The sequence below is a fragment of the Trachypithecus francoisi genome, unplaced genomic scaffold, assembly GCF_009764315.1.
Source record: "Trachypithecus francoisi isolate TF-2019V2 unplaced genomic scaffold, Tfra_2.0 Contig01474, whole genome shotgun sequence".
In the NCBI taxonomy this organism is placed as follows: domain Eukaryota; kingdom Metazoa; phylum Chordata; class Mammalia; order Primates; family Cercopithecidae; genus Trachypithecus; species Trachypithecus francoisi.
The window spans coordinates 4,066,949-4,082,515 of NW_022681435.1; the positions used below are offsets into that span (position 1 = coordinate 4,066,949).

General features: G+C 44.7%; 1 protein-coding gene across 13 annotated transcripts in view; it reads left to right on the forward strand.

The window, feature by feature from the left end:
• Positions 1 to 15,567, forward strand: part of NEDD4L (NEDD4 like E3 ubiquitin protein ligase) — a 369,947-nt gene that overhangs the window by 271,157 nt on the left and 83,223 nt on the right. For all 13 annotated transcript variants that reach the window (XM_033238701.1, XM_033238705.1, XM_033238697.1 and 10 more), the window contains one exon: positions 15,034 to 15,084. In XM_033238701.1, the coding sequence (XP_033094592.1) occupies positions 15,034 to 15,084 (51 nt within the window). The remainder of the gene's footprint in view (positions 1 to 15,033; positions 15,085 to 15,567) is intronic.

Sequence of the window (15,567 nt, forward strand, 5' to 3'; positions counted from 1 at the left end):
AGCACTTTGTACTCTTGAGGATGTATTTGGATTTAATACTACCTTCCATCTAGTGCACCAGTCCTCTCCCAGGCTCATCCTCCTGAACACCTCTCAGTGTTATCCCCACTTTGTAATTGTTATCCCCACTTTGCAAATGCAGAAGCTGGTCTCAGAGAAGTTAAATAACTACACCAAGTCACTATCCAAAAAGGTGCGGGGCCAGGAATAGAGCAAAAGACAGAATATGGAGCCATGCTCTTTTTGCTGTCTTTCCCAGCACTCAGTTCTCAGAATTATTCAGGAATGGGAGCAGAGAAAGTCTGTAGAGGCCATGCTTGGAGTTTTTTGCACATGGCAGTCAGAGAGTCCCAGCCCAGTTCAGTGCAGTATTACCGAATTCCAGTATATGCTGGGCTCTGTTAGGCGCAGGGGGTTCCAGGATGAATGAGTCTGTGGCCCAATGGGCAAGGTTTGCCCCGTGTGCATCTCTGTCTGCTTTACTAGATTTGCTCCTCAGTTTCTAAATTGAAAGTATGTGCATATTGCTTGATTTACAGATTATTAGATAATTTTCTTCAGTTAAACTTTGTCCAAAATAGACACTAAGGGCAAAGGAAACTGGTATTATTACAGCAAGGTATATCTCATAAGCTCTGAAAGCTGTACACGTATAAAGAATCTTCAAATTGCCAAGTCTTAGCCCCGCGTTTTATACAGCACAGAAATACAGCACAGAAAGTTTAGGTGATTTCCCTTGGGTTCCATAGTGTGTTAGGCACCAGGTTCCTTTAACTCTCTCAGTACTCTTTCCTTTCAACTATGGAAGAAGAGCTCAAATGATTAAATCGATAAAAGAATGACAACTTATAGAGCTCATTTAAGTGTCTGAATATATCAGTTTAGCCCCGAGTATCTGAACTCCTGGGCCATTGCTATTCACTCATCCCTTCTCCTCGTGTTCTAGTAAAATTCGGCCCCTGAATATAGTCATTGGAAGTTGAATTTTAATGAAATTGGGTGCTTTGATCAATGGGAAGGTTAGAGTTTTGTGGGAGTCATCTAGCTAGCTGTGACTGTGTAGGCCAGCTCCTAGGTACCCCCGCAATGTGTCACTCTCTCTAGTTTTCTTTCCAGGAAGGTACCCTGTGGAATAACAGTTTAACAGTTTAATTTACCTCTCAGCCATCTGCTCTCTTCTAGGCCTTGTGCTAGTTTGGTGCATATCTTCATGATTTCTCTAATAATGCATTGGATTATAAACTATTATCTCCACTTGAGAGACACTCAGGAGGCTGGGGAGCTTACTCAGGATCAGAGTGAGCACAGCCAAGCACTTCTGCCAGGATCCCTGTGACTGTTGGAGCAGCCTGTGCTTTTCAAGCAGTTGTCTGTGAATCATAAGATAGAAACGTGGTGGGTATTTCTGCGGCCTTAGTTCTAGCCATTGAAATATCATGGAGTTGAATGCAGAATACCCATTAATATTTAGGATGACCAGGAAACTGTGCCCAGGCCCCAAGCCCAGCTCTGTCATCAGAGGTGAGTTACCACTGGTGCCATGCCCTTTGGTTCCCTACAGGCGCCCTATAGAGGTGCCCACCAGTGTGCACTTGGAAGTGTGATGGGACACATCATGTTCCCTTGTTGCCCCTGCCCCAGTGGTTGGGGAATTCACTGAGAACCTCAGCATGGTGAGAGAATGTCACTGAAGCTCCTGGGTTCATGCTGGTTGGTGTCCCGGTTACTTTGTAGATTCCAGAATCTTTTGTAGTCTAATCTGAGGAGATTACTATTGATGACACAATTTTCTTTGGGATTATAGGCTTTATGTTTCGTACAACCGGTATATACATAAATCGCCTCATGAGCATATCATGTCTATACATTGGTGAATAGCCTCCCACTAGATAACGTTTTAAAGGGGGAAGAAAAGAAGTCATTTCTAAAATTCCAAGAGAGTGTCCCCATTTTGAGGTTAGACCAAGTTTTTTAGCCTTATTTAGTCTTGCATGTTGCTCCTTATGCCACCTTTTATTGCTTCATGAAGTTATTTTTTAAGGAATACTTTCTAACATTCCATCCCACTTTTTAAAGCTCTTTCATATACTTTGTCCTCACATAATAGAACAGGGTTTCTCAAATTGCGTACACTGAACTCTGCAACACAACAGTTCCTTCATTGGAGACCAGATGAATTGAACCACTGGCTTTCTGAAAATAACTGTATGCTTTCCAGTTGACCAGCCTTGGCAGGGACCCACTACTCCTCCTATTTCTCAGCAGTCAATTTAAAATATTCACTAACAGTAGCTTAATAACATTCAATAGTAACTTGCAGCAGCCTTTCATATACCCTGACATCTCAGATATGTACCAGTTTATGAAATAGAATGTACAGATGGTCTTAGCCCCGTTTTCCAGTTGAGGACCCTCGTCCAGGGAAGGATTGGTACCCATTTAGCTAGCTCTTTCCCAACAAGCAACAGTACCCAAGGCTCCATGCCCCAGTCCTTGGAGGACTTCTTCCACGGAGTACTTCAGATCTCCACCTGTGACTTTGAACACATGCATCGAGATGATGAACTTCTTGGAGATAGTGCTTTCCTTGTCTCTTCTACCTTGTAGTCATCAATAGAGGGCAGGCAGTGCAACAGAAGCAGATTTCAGGACTGGAACTAGGGTGAGGCAAGAGAGGCATCAGAGTGCAAAAGTGAAGTAGACACCTGTCATCAGCACTGGGCAACCCTGCTCCTGGGGCCTTACTTAACTCATCCTGGTGGGTTTTCCAAATGGCAGGGGTGCACAATCACTTGCAAGCATGGGCACTTGAATTGTAGCCCATGTACACAGTGATTCTTGGAAAAAGTTATGAGTAATGAATGGAACTTTTCTCTCCCAGGTTGATCTTGTGTTTTGAAACATAAAGAGTCAAAGGTCGGTGCCTAGGATGCTCATTCTTACTGTCTTTGGTAGTTTGATTGTTGAAGGCTTTTGATGTGACATTGAAGTTAATATTGGGGGCATTTTGCTCCTCTGGGATTTTCTCTAAAGCACCATTACATTTCCCCTGTCATGTTCCTGGACTTTCCTGGCTTTAATGGTAGCCCCACTGTGTGTTCCCATTTATAGCCCTGTGTGGCCTGTCTCCTTGTTCTGGAAACTGTGTAGCTTTTGCTCTTGATCTTAAACACAACTCATTCGTGCAAGGAGCTCCGCCTTAGGTCTCAGCTTCTTGGGGATTTCCCTGGCAGCCACGTAGTGAACTGTGTCACACTCTCCGTTTTACCCATTAATTAGGAAATACTCTGGTACATGGAGCTTTGCTTGCTGATCTTTTAAGTACTCTTGGGGGCAAAAGGAAAAGCAGCTGGAGGACAAAGACATAACTTTCTTCAAATTAAGCCATCCTGACCCGTGGTAGAGATTAGCCACTAAGAAACAGTGGAAACAAATAACTCTTTCACTCTTGAGTGTTAGAGTGAAAGAGAGTCTGGTTCAAATCCTAGTCCTGCCACTTTCTAGTTACAGAAACTTACATTACTTTTATTTTGATGTTTCAAGGAGATAGGAGTTAAAGAAAAATGAACACCAGATTACTAGAACATTCTTATAGAGTTGCCCAAAGATGGAATGGACACCTTCCAGAGTGGAGGGGAGGGAGTAGGATTGGACAGTAGTCCTCAACTGGGAGCACTTCTTCCCCCTGCCCCCACACCTGCCTCCCAGGGACGTTTGACAGTTTTGGATTGCACAAAACTGAGGGGTGACAGTTGCTGCTATCTCTAGTGAGCAGAAGCCAGAGATGCTTCCAAATACCTTACGAAGCACAGGACAGCCCTGGCAGAAAGAATTATCTAGCTCCAAATGTTAATGATGCTGACTTTGAGATATGCTAGTCAGAAGTAACATTTATTGGCTAGGGGCAGTGGCTCATACCTGTAATCCCAACACTTTGGGAAGCCAACATGGGAGGATCACTTAAGCCCAGGATTTTGAGACCACCTGGACAAAACCATGTCTCTACCAAAAAAAAGAAAAAAAATTATATCTATATATATTAGCCTGATGTGGTAGTACATGCCTGTAGTCTTAGCTACTCAGGAAGCTGAAGTGGGAGGAGTGCTTGGGCCCAGGAGTTTGAGGCTACAGTGAGCTATGTTTGTAACACTGCACTTCAGCCTGGGCAACATAACAAGACTCTGTCTCAATTAAAAAAGAAAGAAAGAACATTTGTTGAATCTAATTGTCCCATTTAATATCAATGACTGTGCAAGATAAAGTGGTTTTTATGCTCACTTTAGATGAGATTGACCTTTGGTGATTGAGAAACCTTCCTTTGCTTGTTCAGCTGCTTCTAGATAGACATGGGATTTTAAACTAGCCATCCATATGTCCAAAACCCATCCCCTTTCCACCAACCCATTAGGTAGGTAGCTCCCTATCACTGATGATGTTCAGAGCTAAGCAGGGTGAGCACCCACTTGAAAGCAGGGATGGATGAGGATACAAGCCTAAGATATATGTTGCACTAAATGACTTTTGAGGTCCCACCTAAGGATCACATTCTCTGATTCTATTTTGAAATGGGATTTGTCTTTTTAGCCCCAGTATTAGAGTGGCAGCCAGATATCCCTTCGCTGTGACTAGTGAAATCCCTGTGCTTTGTGCACCTGTGAATCTTACTCCTATTAATATCCTAGCCCTATCAGGCCAGAGCACTGGGGTTCCAAACAGGGGCAGCCAGAAATGCACCATCTTCTGCATCTCATCTGCATTCCGGGCCCAGGCCGTTATTTTTACCTCCATGTGTAAATGAGTCCAGTGATTTCTCATTTAGGAGAACAGCAGAGGCACGAGTGAGGAGAGCTGGAGAAGGAGGGGAACCTATTGTGTACTCTGAGATTGCAATTTAGTATCAGTGTGCTGATCAGTGTCACTCCACTAGTTTAATAAGTAATTATAGTTTCTCTTTTGTGAACAAGGAAAATGGGTAGCTTCACCCAGTGGTTGTCAGCCCTGGCCAAAAATTAGAATAAGGTAGAGTGCTTTTAAATCACACCTACAACTGAGCCCCTCCCCCAGAAATTTAATTTTCTGAGGTGAGGCCTGGGTACAGTGATTTGAGAACTTTGCAGGGATTCCGGTGTCTAAGCAGCCCGGGCACCTCTGGTTAACAGCACACCTCAGTGCTGCACATTCTGCCTCAGTACCTGCTGGTGTTACTCTGTCATAAAGAGACTAGAAAAAGAGTGAGCTGGGCCCTGTTTCTCAGCGTGTCTTCAGTGGATTGTAGGGAGGAGGCCCATACTCTGTGTCTAAACAAGCACCTGCTAGACTCTAAAATCTAGTTAATGGAAGTTTCTCTTCATCCTTGGACATCCTTGTTTTATATGGTATACTTTCAAAATACGTATAATCTTTTGCTTAATTTGTTTTACAGAGCTTTGAAGTTTTCCTCTACACACTCTTCTCATCAACCTGATGTGTGGAAAGAAGGAATTTTTCTTTTCCATTGCTGTCATCTAAAATTGTTAGGTGGTGTGGGGTGGGGAGGGGAGGGAGCCCCGGGGGACTTGGCTTTAACTACTTAGGAGTTTTCAGGGAAATGTTTTTATAACAACCTAGTTAATACCTTGACTTTATGATAGATTCCGTTCCTTCATTCATTTTGTCCTCCAGAGGCTTTTATACCCAACAAAGTGGACCATGGTGTATGATTCAAGAAGGGTGAGGAGTACGTCTTTCTTTGGAAAGGCAGGGATGGAAGGTTGTGATTTAGAAAGGGGAAGCAGGAAAGGAGAGCCACAGAAGGCAAGCACTATTCTCAGGCCAGATTGGTTTCAAGGAAGAGGACATATGGAAGGATCTAGAAAATGATTTCTTTAGAATCGCCCATGTCCGAGTCCCCTGGAAAGTCTTTGTATATCCCTAGAGCTGTGCATGCTCCAGTTTGAAGAGCTCTACTTTAAAAGATATCGGGTGTGGGCGGGGGAGTGAAGTAAAAGAATAAAAACTACTCCGTTCCATTTGTTTTCTCTTTCAAACTTACATGTTACTCATTTCGTTTTTATATTAAAATATAGATGAGGGAAGAAGGGCGCATGGCAAGATTTGGCAAGCGTAATTCATGAGGAGATATGGAGTTGGGGATGACAACATAGCATACTAGGATTTTTGAGCAGGGATTGGGGGAGCCTGTTCATGTTTTCCTTACAACTCTGGTGCATGAAGTACAGCTTCTGCATCATGATGGAAGACTGCCTGGGCTCATGTTTTGGCCACTCCCTACTAGCTCTGTGACCTTGGGCAAGTTTCTTTCTTCTGTTTTTGAAATGGAATTTCACTCTTGTCGCCCAGGCAGCCTGTGAGGCAGGAAGCACGCTGGCAGGACTCCAGCTTTGCAGAGAGTTCCTGCTTTCCTTTTTTTCCTTTTTGTCCAATAAGTCCCATTTTTCTCACCCTTTAAATTGTGAGCCTAATTTTTTGTTGTGACAAGGACCCCTCTTTAGCTGAACAAAGGAAAAGTCCTGCAACAGCTCTAACTAGGATGCCAATGCTTGCATTGAGGCTGTTTAATGGAGACTTTATGAAAAGTTAGCTAGTGTCCTTGCATAAACCTATATGACTCTAGTTCATTACTCTAGCCTTCAGTAATTACGATTCAAGAATAAAACCACACAGCACTTCCATTGCCATGTAATTTGTTGTTGCTGGCTTGTGACGTTCCACATACCCCAACTATGAGCCAGCCAGGCAGTGGGATGGACTGTGAGGTTCAGATGCCCTGAGATATGTGAGGAAGAGCTTTTAGCAATAAATATGAAAATGAAATCAAAGTAAAAACTGGCATTGAACCGCTGGTGTACTTAGGGTTCCTTCTACCCAATCCAAATCATTTCTTGACACCGCATGGTTACTAAGAGTGTCTGTCATTCAGTATTTCAGATGAAGATCTGTTCTTTGGTAGTTAAGTTCAGAGAAAAAATATAGGATCTAAAAGTATCATTGCTATTTTTTCCTTGATACGTTTAATCTGGTATTAAAATTGCTTGCAGAAGATTTGATTTTAAAAGAGTAGAAAAGTGACACTTATCCTGGTAAAATTATCCTGACATCTTGAGAAATTAAGACAAATTGCACCATAAAACCAGAAGCACAAAATTAAACAATATTATAAAGAGAACCCAGTGACACATTTTCCTTCTAAATTAACTTTCAAATTAACTTTTAAATTAAGTTCAATCTCATATCAGTTTGCTTTGTAAGAAGTAGACTATATGTAAATGTTTGCCTTATTTTTAGCATATAATATTCATTAAAATGTTTCAGTTTATTCAGCAAATACGTTTAGCATTTCTTTCACAAGAAAGACAGTGGAGGAACAATTAATAACAGGACCCCAGTAATACCGGAGGGGTTTCTACATCTGCATTTTTTGCAAAAATAAAATAACCTTATAAGAAGCTGTCAGTGGCGTTGTGCAACTGGACAGCTTTGGAGTAGATGTAACAGATAACTGTGATGCCAGGCTGTGCCCCAGAACTTGTAAGCATCACAAGCTCTGGCTTCTTCCCTCCTCTGAAAAGGTACAACTCAAGAGACAGTTGTTTCCCCTAGATCTGTAACCAAGCACGTCTGGGTGAAAGGGGGGAAGACATCTCTTCACAGAGAGGAGAATAAAGGTGGTGACTGTCAGGGTAACAGGCAGTATGGAGTGTGCTACAGGCAGCTTCCGTGCCTGGATGGTGGGACAGCCAGTCCTGCGCTCAGTGTGAGTCTCAGACAATGACCTGGCCACGCCTCCCTTGGGCTACTTCTTCCTCCGCCGTCCTCCACGTTTGCTTTGTGTCAGCGTCAAGTCAGTAATGCTGGTCTGCAGCTCCCAGCCCTCCTGATGGGCACTGCACTGAGGCCTTAGTGGGCATTACCTGATGCCTTCATCACCCAGCGAACAAACACCTGCTGACACGAAGCATCCCTGAGCAGAACCCTTCTGCGGGAACACCACACCCTCCGTGTCCTGAGTGGGCCGCACCCTTGTGGTGCTCAGCTGGGTCACTTCACACTGTCCTCAGCGCTGTCCTTAGTGCTCTCTCTCCAGTCAGCTCTCCTGCTCAGGCACCTTTTTGGGACACAGTCCTTGCCAGTTTTTCCCTGTTTAATGTCCTCATGCATCTTCGCTTGCCCCAGGAGACTGTCCTCTTGAGAGAGCGATTCATATGGGACCCTGAGGCCCGTTCTCAGCTTCCCTCCCCACCACTGCCCCACGGGGCCACGCCTCATCGGTGACATGGACCTTTTGGTCAGCGAGCCCTCAGCCGGATGCTCCCGTGCTGGCCACTCCTGTCCTCCCTGCTCCATCCTCCCTGCATACCCCTGCCTCAGGACCCTGCTTGAAGTTATGTCCTGCATGGCCATCCCTGGCCTTCCCTTGGCAGAATCTGTCGCTCCCCCAAGGTGTCCCTGCAGCATTCTGCTCATGCCTCTGCTACGTGGCAGAACTGTGTTGTCCTAACCTGTCCAGAGCTCCAAAGCCCCCAGACCCTGTGGCTGCTGAGCACTTGAACCGTGGACAGTCCAGATGAGGATGTGCGGGGAGAGATGCCTCCTGCCTGTGGCTGAGCCCTGCCTGAAGGAGCTGAGGAGGAAAAGCTCCTAAGCACAACAGTGCTGCTCACCTGGGCATCTAGTTGGCAGAGTCCTGTCCCAGTGTTCGCACCTCCAGTTTCCTTAAGTTCAGATTATCAAGTGCTCCTATTGCAAAAAAAAAATGGTAATTCTTGTGGCCATTAGTTGACCCCACCCCTGGGATATGCTTATATTTGGAGTAGGGCAGAGAACTGAGTGTGCTTGAACCACCTCCACCCGCCCAGAGGGAGGTGGGGACATCAGGCACACCTCATCCCCTGATGTCGTAGCTGAGTACCTGGAGCCACCAGGACTCCCTCTGAGCCCTCAAAGGAGTGTCTTCTCACTGCCCCGATTATACTGGTCTAGTTATGCTTTGTGGTTAAAACCAGGCTGCTATTGCAGGGCTGCTGCAGTCTCTGCAGGCACAGTTGTTCTTCGCTTGCGCTCACTCTCGCTCTCACTCTTGCTCCCTCGCTCGCTGTCTCTCCAACTTCAGTTTAATTTTTTAAACTTCATTAATAAGTGTTCCTCAAAATAGATGGCCTTCCTGGTTGTAGGTGCAGCCAGCAGGGTTGAGTTCTGCTGCCTTCCAGCATGGTTTTCCTCGGACCTGTAAAAGTCCTGCAAATTTGCTCTGACACTTTGTTGACATGGAGGTCTTGTTTGTTGTTATAAATAAGAACCAGTGTCTCTAGGACACACCATACTCTGTATAACAGAATGGCAGATTTTGTCCCTTACTTCTTAAAAACTAAATGGCAGAGGAGCTGGCCATGTAAAAGCCCTGTGTGTGTTTACCAAAAAGTACTTGAATTTTGTTTGGGTTTTGTGTTCTGGTGCATAGGAAGTGAATTTTGGTAAGGTATGTGCATTCAGAGAATATGTCATCACACTCTTTTCTTTATTTGAATGCCACTTGGCTCTTATTTAAGGTAATTTCAGTGACATATTTTGAATCCATTCACCTTGAAAGGCAGAGGCACCGCCCAGGTGCAGAAACCTTCCTTGGGTTATGCAATGCCTAGTGTGGGTGGAACCACACTCACATTTTACCTCTTCCTGAACCACAGCCCTGCTCTGATTGTGTGATAGAAGCTGATGTGCCTGATAAGTGGAAGGAGGAAAAGGAACATTCTTCCTTCCTTTTCTCTGTAATGCCAAAGCTGGCGTTGTGCTTTGCTGAGGGCCTCTGTCAGCACTGGGGCCAGCCTGCAGAGGCCTGTGCTCGGAATGGAGCAGCTCATGGGGTAGCTGCACTCACTAGTGTGCTGGGAAAGCCCAGGTTGTTTTTCTGGCTTCGTGTTGGAGGCAGCTGTGATGTTTACCTTGACCTGTAACATACAAAGATCTGATCATATGCTGTCTTTGCTTTTTGCTTACATTCTGTTATTGTCTGACTTATGTTCTAAATTCTCTGCAGTTCTCTTCCATTTGTCTTAAGAAACTCTAAACTTTTTTTTTCTTTTGAAATCACTACTTCATGATTTTGAGGATGAAACCCCAGACAGTTGGTAATAGTGGATGGTTTTCATTTTCTGTAGTTGAGTGGCTTTCTAATTCTTTTGATGGCACACAAAAAGAAATTAACCTTAGATCACAACTTAGTACACACATTTATATATGTATATAACTGAGATGAGTTCCTCAAAATAGCACATACCTGTGTTTTATGTGAGGCACTGATATTTTCTGTTCTATATTATGCTTAACTTTAAAAAATACTTCCTGTGTCCCATTTGTGGATTGTAACTCACCCAATTAAAAATATTACCTTGATACATAGCTTCAGGAATACACATGGGTCATTTTACCAAGAATCACCAATTCTTTTGCTCTGTTACCCCAGCTGGAGTGTGGTGGCACAATCATAGCTCCTTGCACCCTCAACCCCCTGGGCTCCCAGCTGGGGGTCTTTAGGACCCCAGTGTGAGCTGTAGGTGGCCCTTCCTTTCTTTAATGCTTGTCTTTCTGCACAGTCAGATGCTCTCCCTTTGAGCTTCCATGTGAAGGTCACTGTGCACCCAACCGTGCTACCACCGCCTCTGTCTTGAAAGGAATAGGGTGAGGTGGTCACTGGTGTATAGTAAGATTGGAATCACGTCCTCCAAGTACAGTTCTACCCTAAAGATAAGAGTTCCTGTGGTTTTGGTTTTTTTTTTTGAATGGATGTGTTCTTTGAGAAATTGAGTCTTGAGTATTTTGTGAGGACCTCTAAGCCTGGCGTCCACGTCAGTACTGACAGCTTTGACCTAGTATGCACTCACATCTGGGGAAATGCCCACAGGCTATAATCTCTTCTACTGGAGCGATTATAATAGTCCCCGGGCTTCAGGTCCTGGTGGCATCCACCCTCAGTGGCAGCATACCCCTCTGCATGAACAGGGCACCGTCTTGTCCCCTTCTTCTTACTTAATAGTGATTTTTAAAGGGGAGGGGGGCAGTCCTGAATGTAGTTCATCAGTATTTACTGCGCAAGCTCTAAAAGAGACAGTGTTTTATTTGTGTATGTAACTTTTCCAATATCAGACTATGAATTTTTGTTTCACCTGATAGGACACGTTTCAGGGGCTCCATTCTACATTGTCATTTCACTGGGAAAATATTTGATGGCTCATTAGAAGGGAGCGTTTATTATTTTGTTACTAAAGGGTGCATTTTCAGCCTTGAGAGTTGTATGGCGGGTAATGGCTTGGAAATTGACAGCATTTTACCACTTAACCACAAGAAATACCAGTGTTCACCATACGGGTTGAAGTTAATTTGGTTTTGTAGGCTATTATAGTTAACTTGATGCTTCATGGAAATAATTTTGTATTGGAAATCATTAAAAATTGATTTGATTAATGCTTTTATAATGTTGGTATGAGATGTTGCACTGTGGTGGTGATGACTTAGAGGTGCTGGGATGGCCTCAAACGTTGTCCCTCCAGGGCCCACAGGCAGAATCCTGCACACTAGCACACCTCCCAATTCCTCTTACATCAAACAGAGGTGTTCCTTCAACATGCCTGCTCCTCCCCGTGGCATGAAGGCACCAGGAGGTTCTCTGATCCCGTTAGATCTCCTCTGTGGTGGTGAAGACATTTTTGTTTGTTTGTTTTTGAGTTGGAGTCTTGCCCTGTCTCCCAGGCTGGAGTGCAAGTGACGGGATTTCAACTCACTGCAACCTCTGCCTCCCCGGTTCAAGCGACTCTCCTGCCTCAACCTCCCAAGTAGCTGGGACAACAGGCACTAGCCACCACTCCCGGCTAATTTTGTATTTTTAGTAGAGACGGGATTTCGCCATATTGACCAGAGTGATCTCGAACTCCTGACCTCAAGTGATCTGCCCGTCTCAGCCTTCCAAAGTGCTGGAATTACAGGCGTGAGCCACCATGCCTGGCCATTTTTGTTTTTAATCGGTGTAGTACCCCTAACCTAAATATTTTACATGGCCTGAACTTTCTGTAGTTTTGGCAACAATGGGATCTTTTGAAACCTAGATCTCTCAACCAACTACATCTTCCCTGACTGGTGAAACACTAGTTTAAGCCAGTTCATTTTGGACCATGTGCATTCCTGTACTTGATCCCTATTTTGTTTCAAAAATAATTTCCATCTCTCTTCATGTAAATGAATAAGAGCCTTCTGTTTCCTTTAATGGCGAATTGCCTCATCTTTTACTGTTTTAAAAAATTATTTTAACATAATGAGAACATGTGATAAAAGGTGTAAGTGAAGTTTCCTGGCTTTGCAGTACCTCAGGGAATTCGGTAAACTGTGTTCCATTTGAGGAAAGAAACAGTTGGAGTAGGAGGTAGTGTAAAGATAACATAGCAAATAAACATTTTACCAGAACCTCTAAAGTCTCATCAGACTGTGCCATCGTCAGAATCCCTCCCTTCTCATCCACACCGTTTAAAGCCAGCATCCAGTGGGAAGCCCAGAGCTGGTACCGCCTTGCTTTCCTGCCAGTTGCTGACATACGGCACACAGTGTCAGTTAAGGGCACAGGCTGATGGGCACCTCAGCCGCACACCTCTCTGGTTTCCCATCTGTAAAATGGGCACAATCATTGTACCTGCCTCTGAAGGTTGTTGCGAGGTCTAGACGCAGCCTTGGCACAGAGCCCACAGAGAGGGAGCACTGTGTAAAGACCGGCTGCCAGTCGTTAGTACTGGGTGCCTGTCTTTTGGTGTCTCGGCAAAGCTTTAACCTGTTTTATCAGTTTAGAACTCAATGTCTGCCTGGCAAAACAACATGGGCATGTAGATATTTTGTGAAGTTTCATTGAAATGCACTTATGTTAATGGTTCAGGGGCAGCCTTTCAAAGCTATCAGGTTGTGAAACAGCTTTGAATAAGATTGTCTTGTCCTTCTGCTGATTGTCTTTTCTTTCCCATGTTAGCAGCCGTAGCAGCAGGAGGAGAGGTGGCAAGTAGCCACACTACTCTGCTCACATTAAGCAGACAATTTATGGTCAATATTCAGTGAATTTCCTTTTTTTAATAGTACAGTTAACTGATATTTATATTAGCTTTAAAATTATAGCAAAATCAGCCCAGGCGTGGTGACTCACGCCTGTAATCCTAGCACTTTGGGAGGTCGAGGCAGGCAGATCGTTGGAGGTCAGGAGTTCGAGACCAGCCTGGCCAACGTGGTGAAACCCCATCTCTGCTAAAAATACAAAAGTTAGCTGGGCGTGGTGGTGTATGCCTGTAGTCCCAATTACTCAGGAGGTTGAGGCAGGAGAATCACTTGAACCCAGGAGGCGGAGGTTGCAGTGAGCCGAGATTGCACCACTGCACTCCAGCCTGGGTGACAGAGCAATAGACTCCATCTAAAAAAAAAAAAAAAAAAAAAATAGTGAAATCAGCCAAATAGAGAACTAACAGGCACACTGCCTAACTCCTTGTGTAACTGTCATGGGTGTGAGTCACTGGGGCAGCGTGATTAGGTCTGAGAGCTGGAGAGCAAGGCTGTCATTATTCTCAAGGCCTTCTGCTGACTGCTGCTCTTGGTAAGACATACAGAGTCTATGGACACTCTCTTTACCTAAAGCTTTATGCTAGATGAGGCCTCTCCATGTTGAGTTGTAGCAGATACAGCTAAGAAAGTAAAAGAAAGGAAAATCTCATCAGAAGGGTTGGGACTAGTCTCATTCTTCATGCATACCCAAACCGTGGTAACTTTGATTTTTTAATTATCATGTATGGATTGTTTAGAGGAGACAGATGGCTTTCCAGTTCATCAAATTTTTTCAATTATCTAAAAGGAATTTCTAAGCTTGGAGCAAGTCATTTCAATAAATCTCATTCATATTTACCTGCTGCTTTCTTTTAAATGGAAGAAGAGAATGCTTTTCAAGTACACTTGAAAAGTAGCATCTGTAAATTAGAAACTTTCTCTGTAAGCTAGCAGGGTAGAAATAAGAGACCAGGATTCAGCATGAGGTAGGCTGGATTCCTTCTTGGGTGACTCCAGCTAGCTATGGGGCTGGTCTGATCACATCTAAAGAACTGCCAGGCTTTTATGCATTTTGAATGTGGTGGAACCAGCTGCATATTTTTATAGGAGAGCGGCAAATAGTCACTGTGTCCCATTTGCTTCTTGGGTCATCTAAACATCAGAGGCCACGCCACAAGCACCATAACTGAGGGACACAGTGTGACTGTGGTCTGTTGGACACCCTGTGGTCCAGGCCTGTGACCCCTGGAGCTGAATCATGACTTCCCAGATGACTCCCAGAGCCTGAGAGGAGACTAGTGTGTGTCTCCCAATGATTTTTCACCTGGGCCTCTTTGAAGTCGGGAGAGATACGTGCAGTATGGTAGATGTGGAGGGGGAGAGGCATGGTGTGTCCAAAAATTAGCAGGACCTGATCCATAAACATGGATTCTGAAGCAGTGTACTTACTAAATCAAAAAGCGGTGTACTTACTGGATTTAAAAAGTGTGTGTATTTTTTTGTGAGATGCAGTTTGTAAGATGCATTCATAACTAGGCCATACACTGTTTCCGCTGGCTCTCAGCTCTCAAGAAGCTCTTTAGTTTTTAGCATTGGATCAGTAAACACTTGTTAAAATGTTCCTAGCATTTCTTTGCCATCTTCTCTTTCAGCTGGACCCAGCTGTGCCCTCAAACCCTCTGTGGCCCTGCCTGTCTCTTCCCTGACTGATCGTGTTCTCCCAGCTTCTACAGAGGCTTCCTTAGCATTCTGCTTGCTAGCAGACACCAAACAGAATCTCAGCCAGCTCAGTCCAGGCGCACAGGCTCCTGGTCTCCTGGGGCGTGGTTACTCATGTTTCTTGGGGCCTTCCGCCCTCCACATTCCAGTGCCAGGCCCTGGACCTTTGTCTCTATTCATGATAAAACATTTTTAGGAAATGCTGACGCTCGGTGAAGAGATGGAAACACTAACTCTTTGTTCTCTTCCTAACAGACACGAGACGACTTCCTGGGCCAGGTGGACGTGCCCCTTAGTCACCTTCCGGTAAGGACAGTCTCATGTTTGATGCTGCATGCTGGGGGCGGGGGTTTCTAATTGTTTGTAGTCAGTGTATTTTCAGAGTGGTATTTCTTCACCACAGTGGAGAAGGCTGAAATGAAGCGTGTGTGCTGTGGCCCTAGTCCTTTCTGGAAAGTGGTCCTTTCAAGGGGATGGAGGAGAAGCTGGCTGTAAGAGTCAAGGGTGCCTGAGTCATGCACATGCGTTTCCATCCACCAGCTCCCTCTCTTTTCTGCACTTCAGCTGCTCCACGTTTGTGTATCACATCTTATAAAACAGACACTTCCTTCACTCAGGCCTCCCTTCTTGTCACTTACTGTTTCTGCTTCCTAATGCATCCTCCGGGTGCCATCAGATGTTTGCGCTCTTTGTCTCGAACTGCACATGCCGTTTCTCTTGGATACCTCTACACAAGCCATAAAAGCAGTTCCCAGATTTTGGTGTCTGGCTTTCTCAGTCAGCATGGAG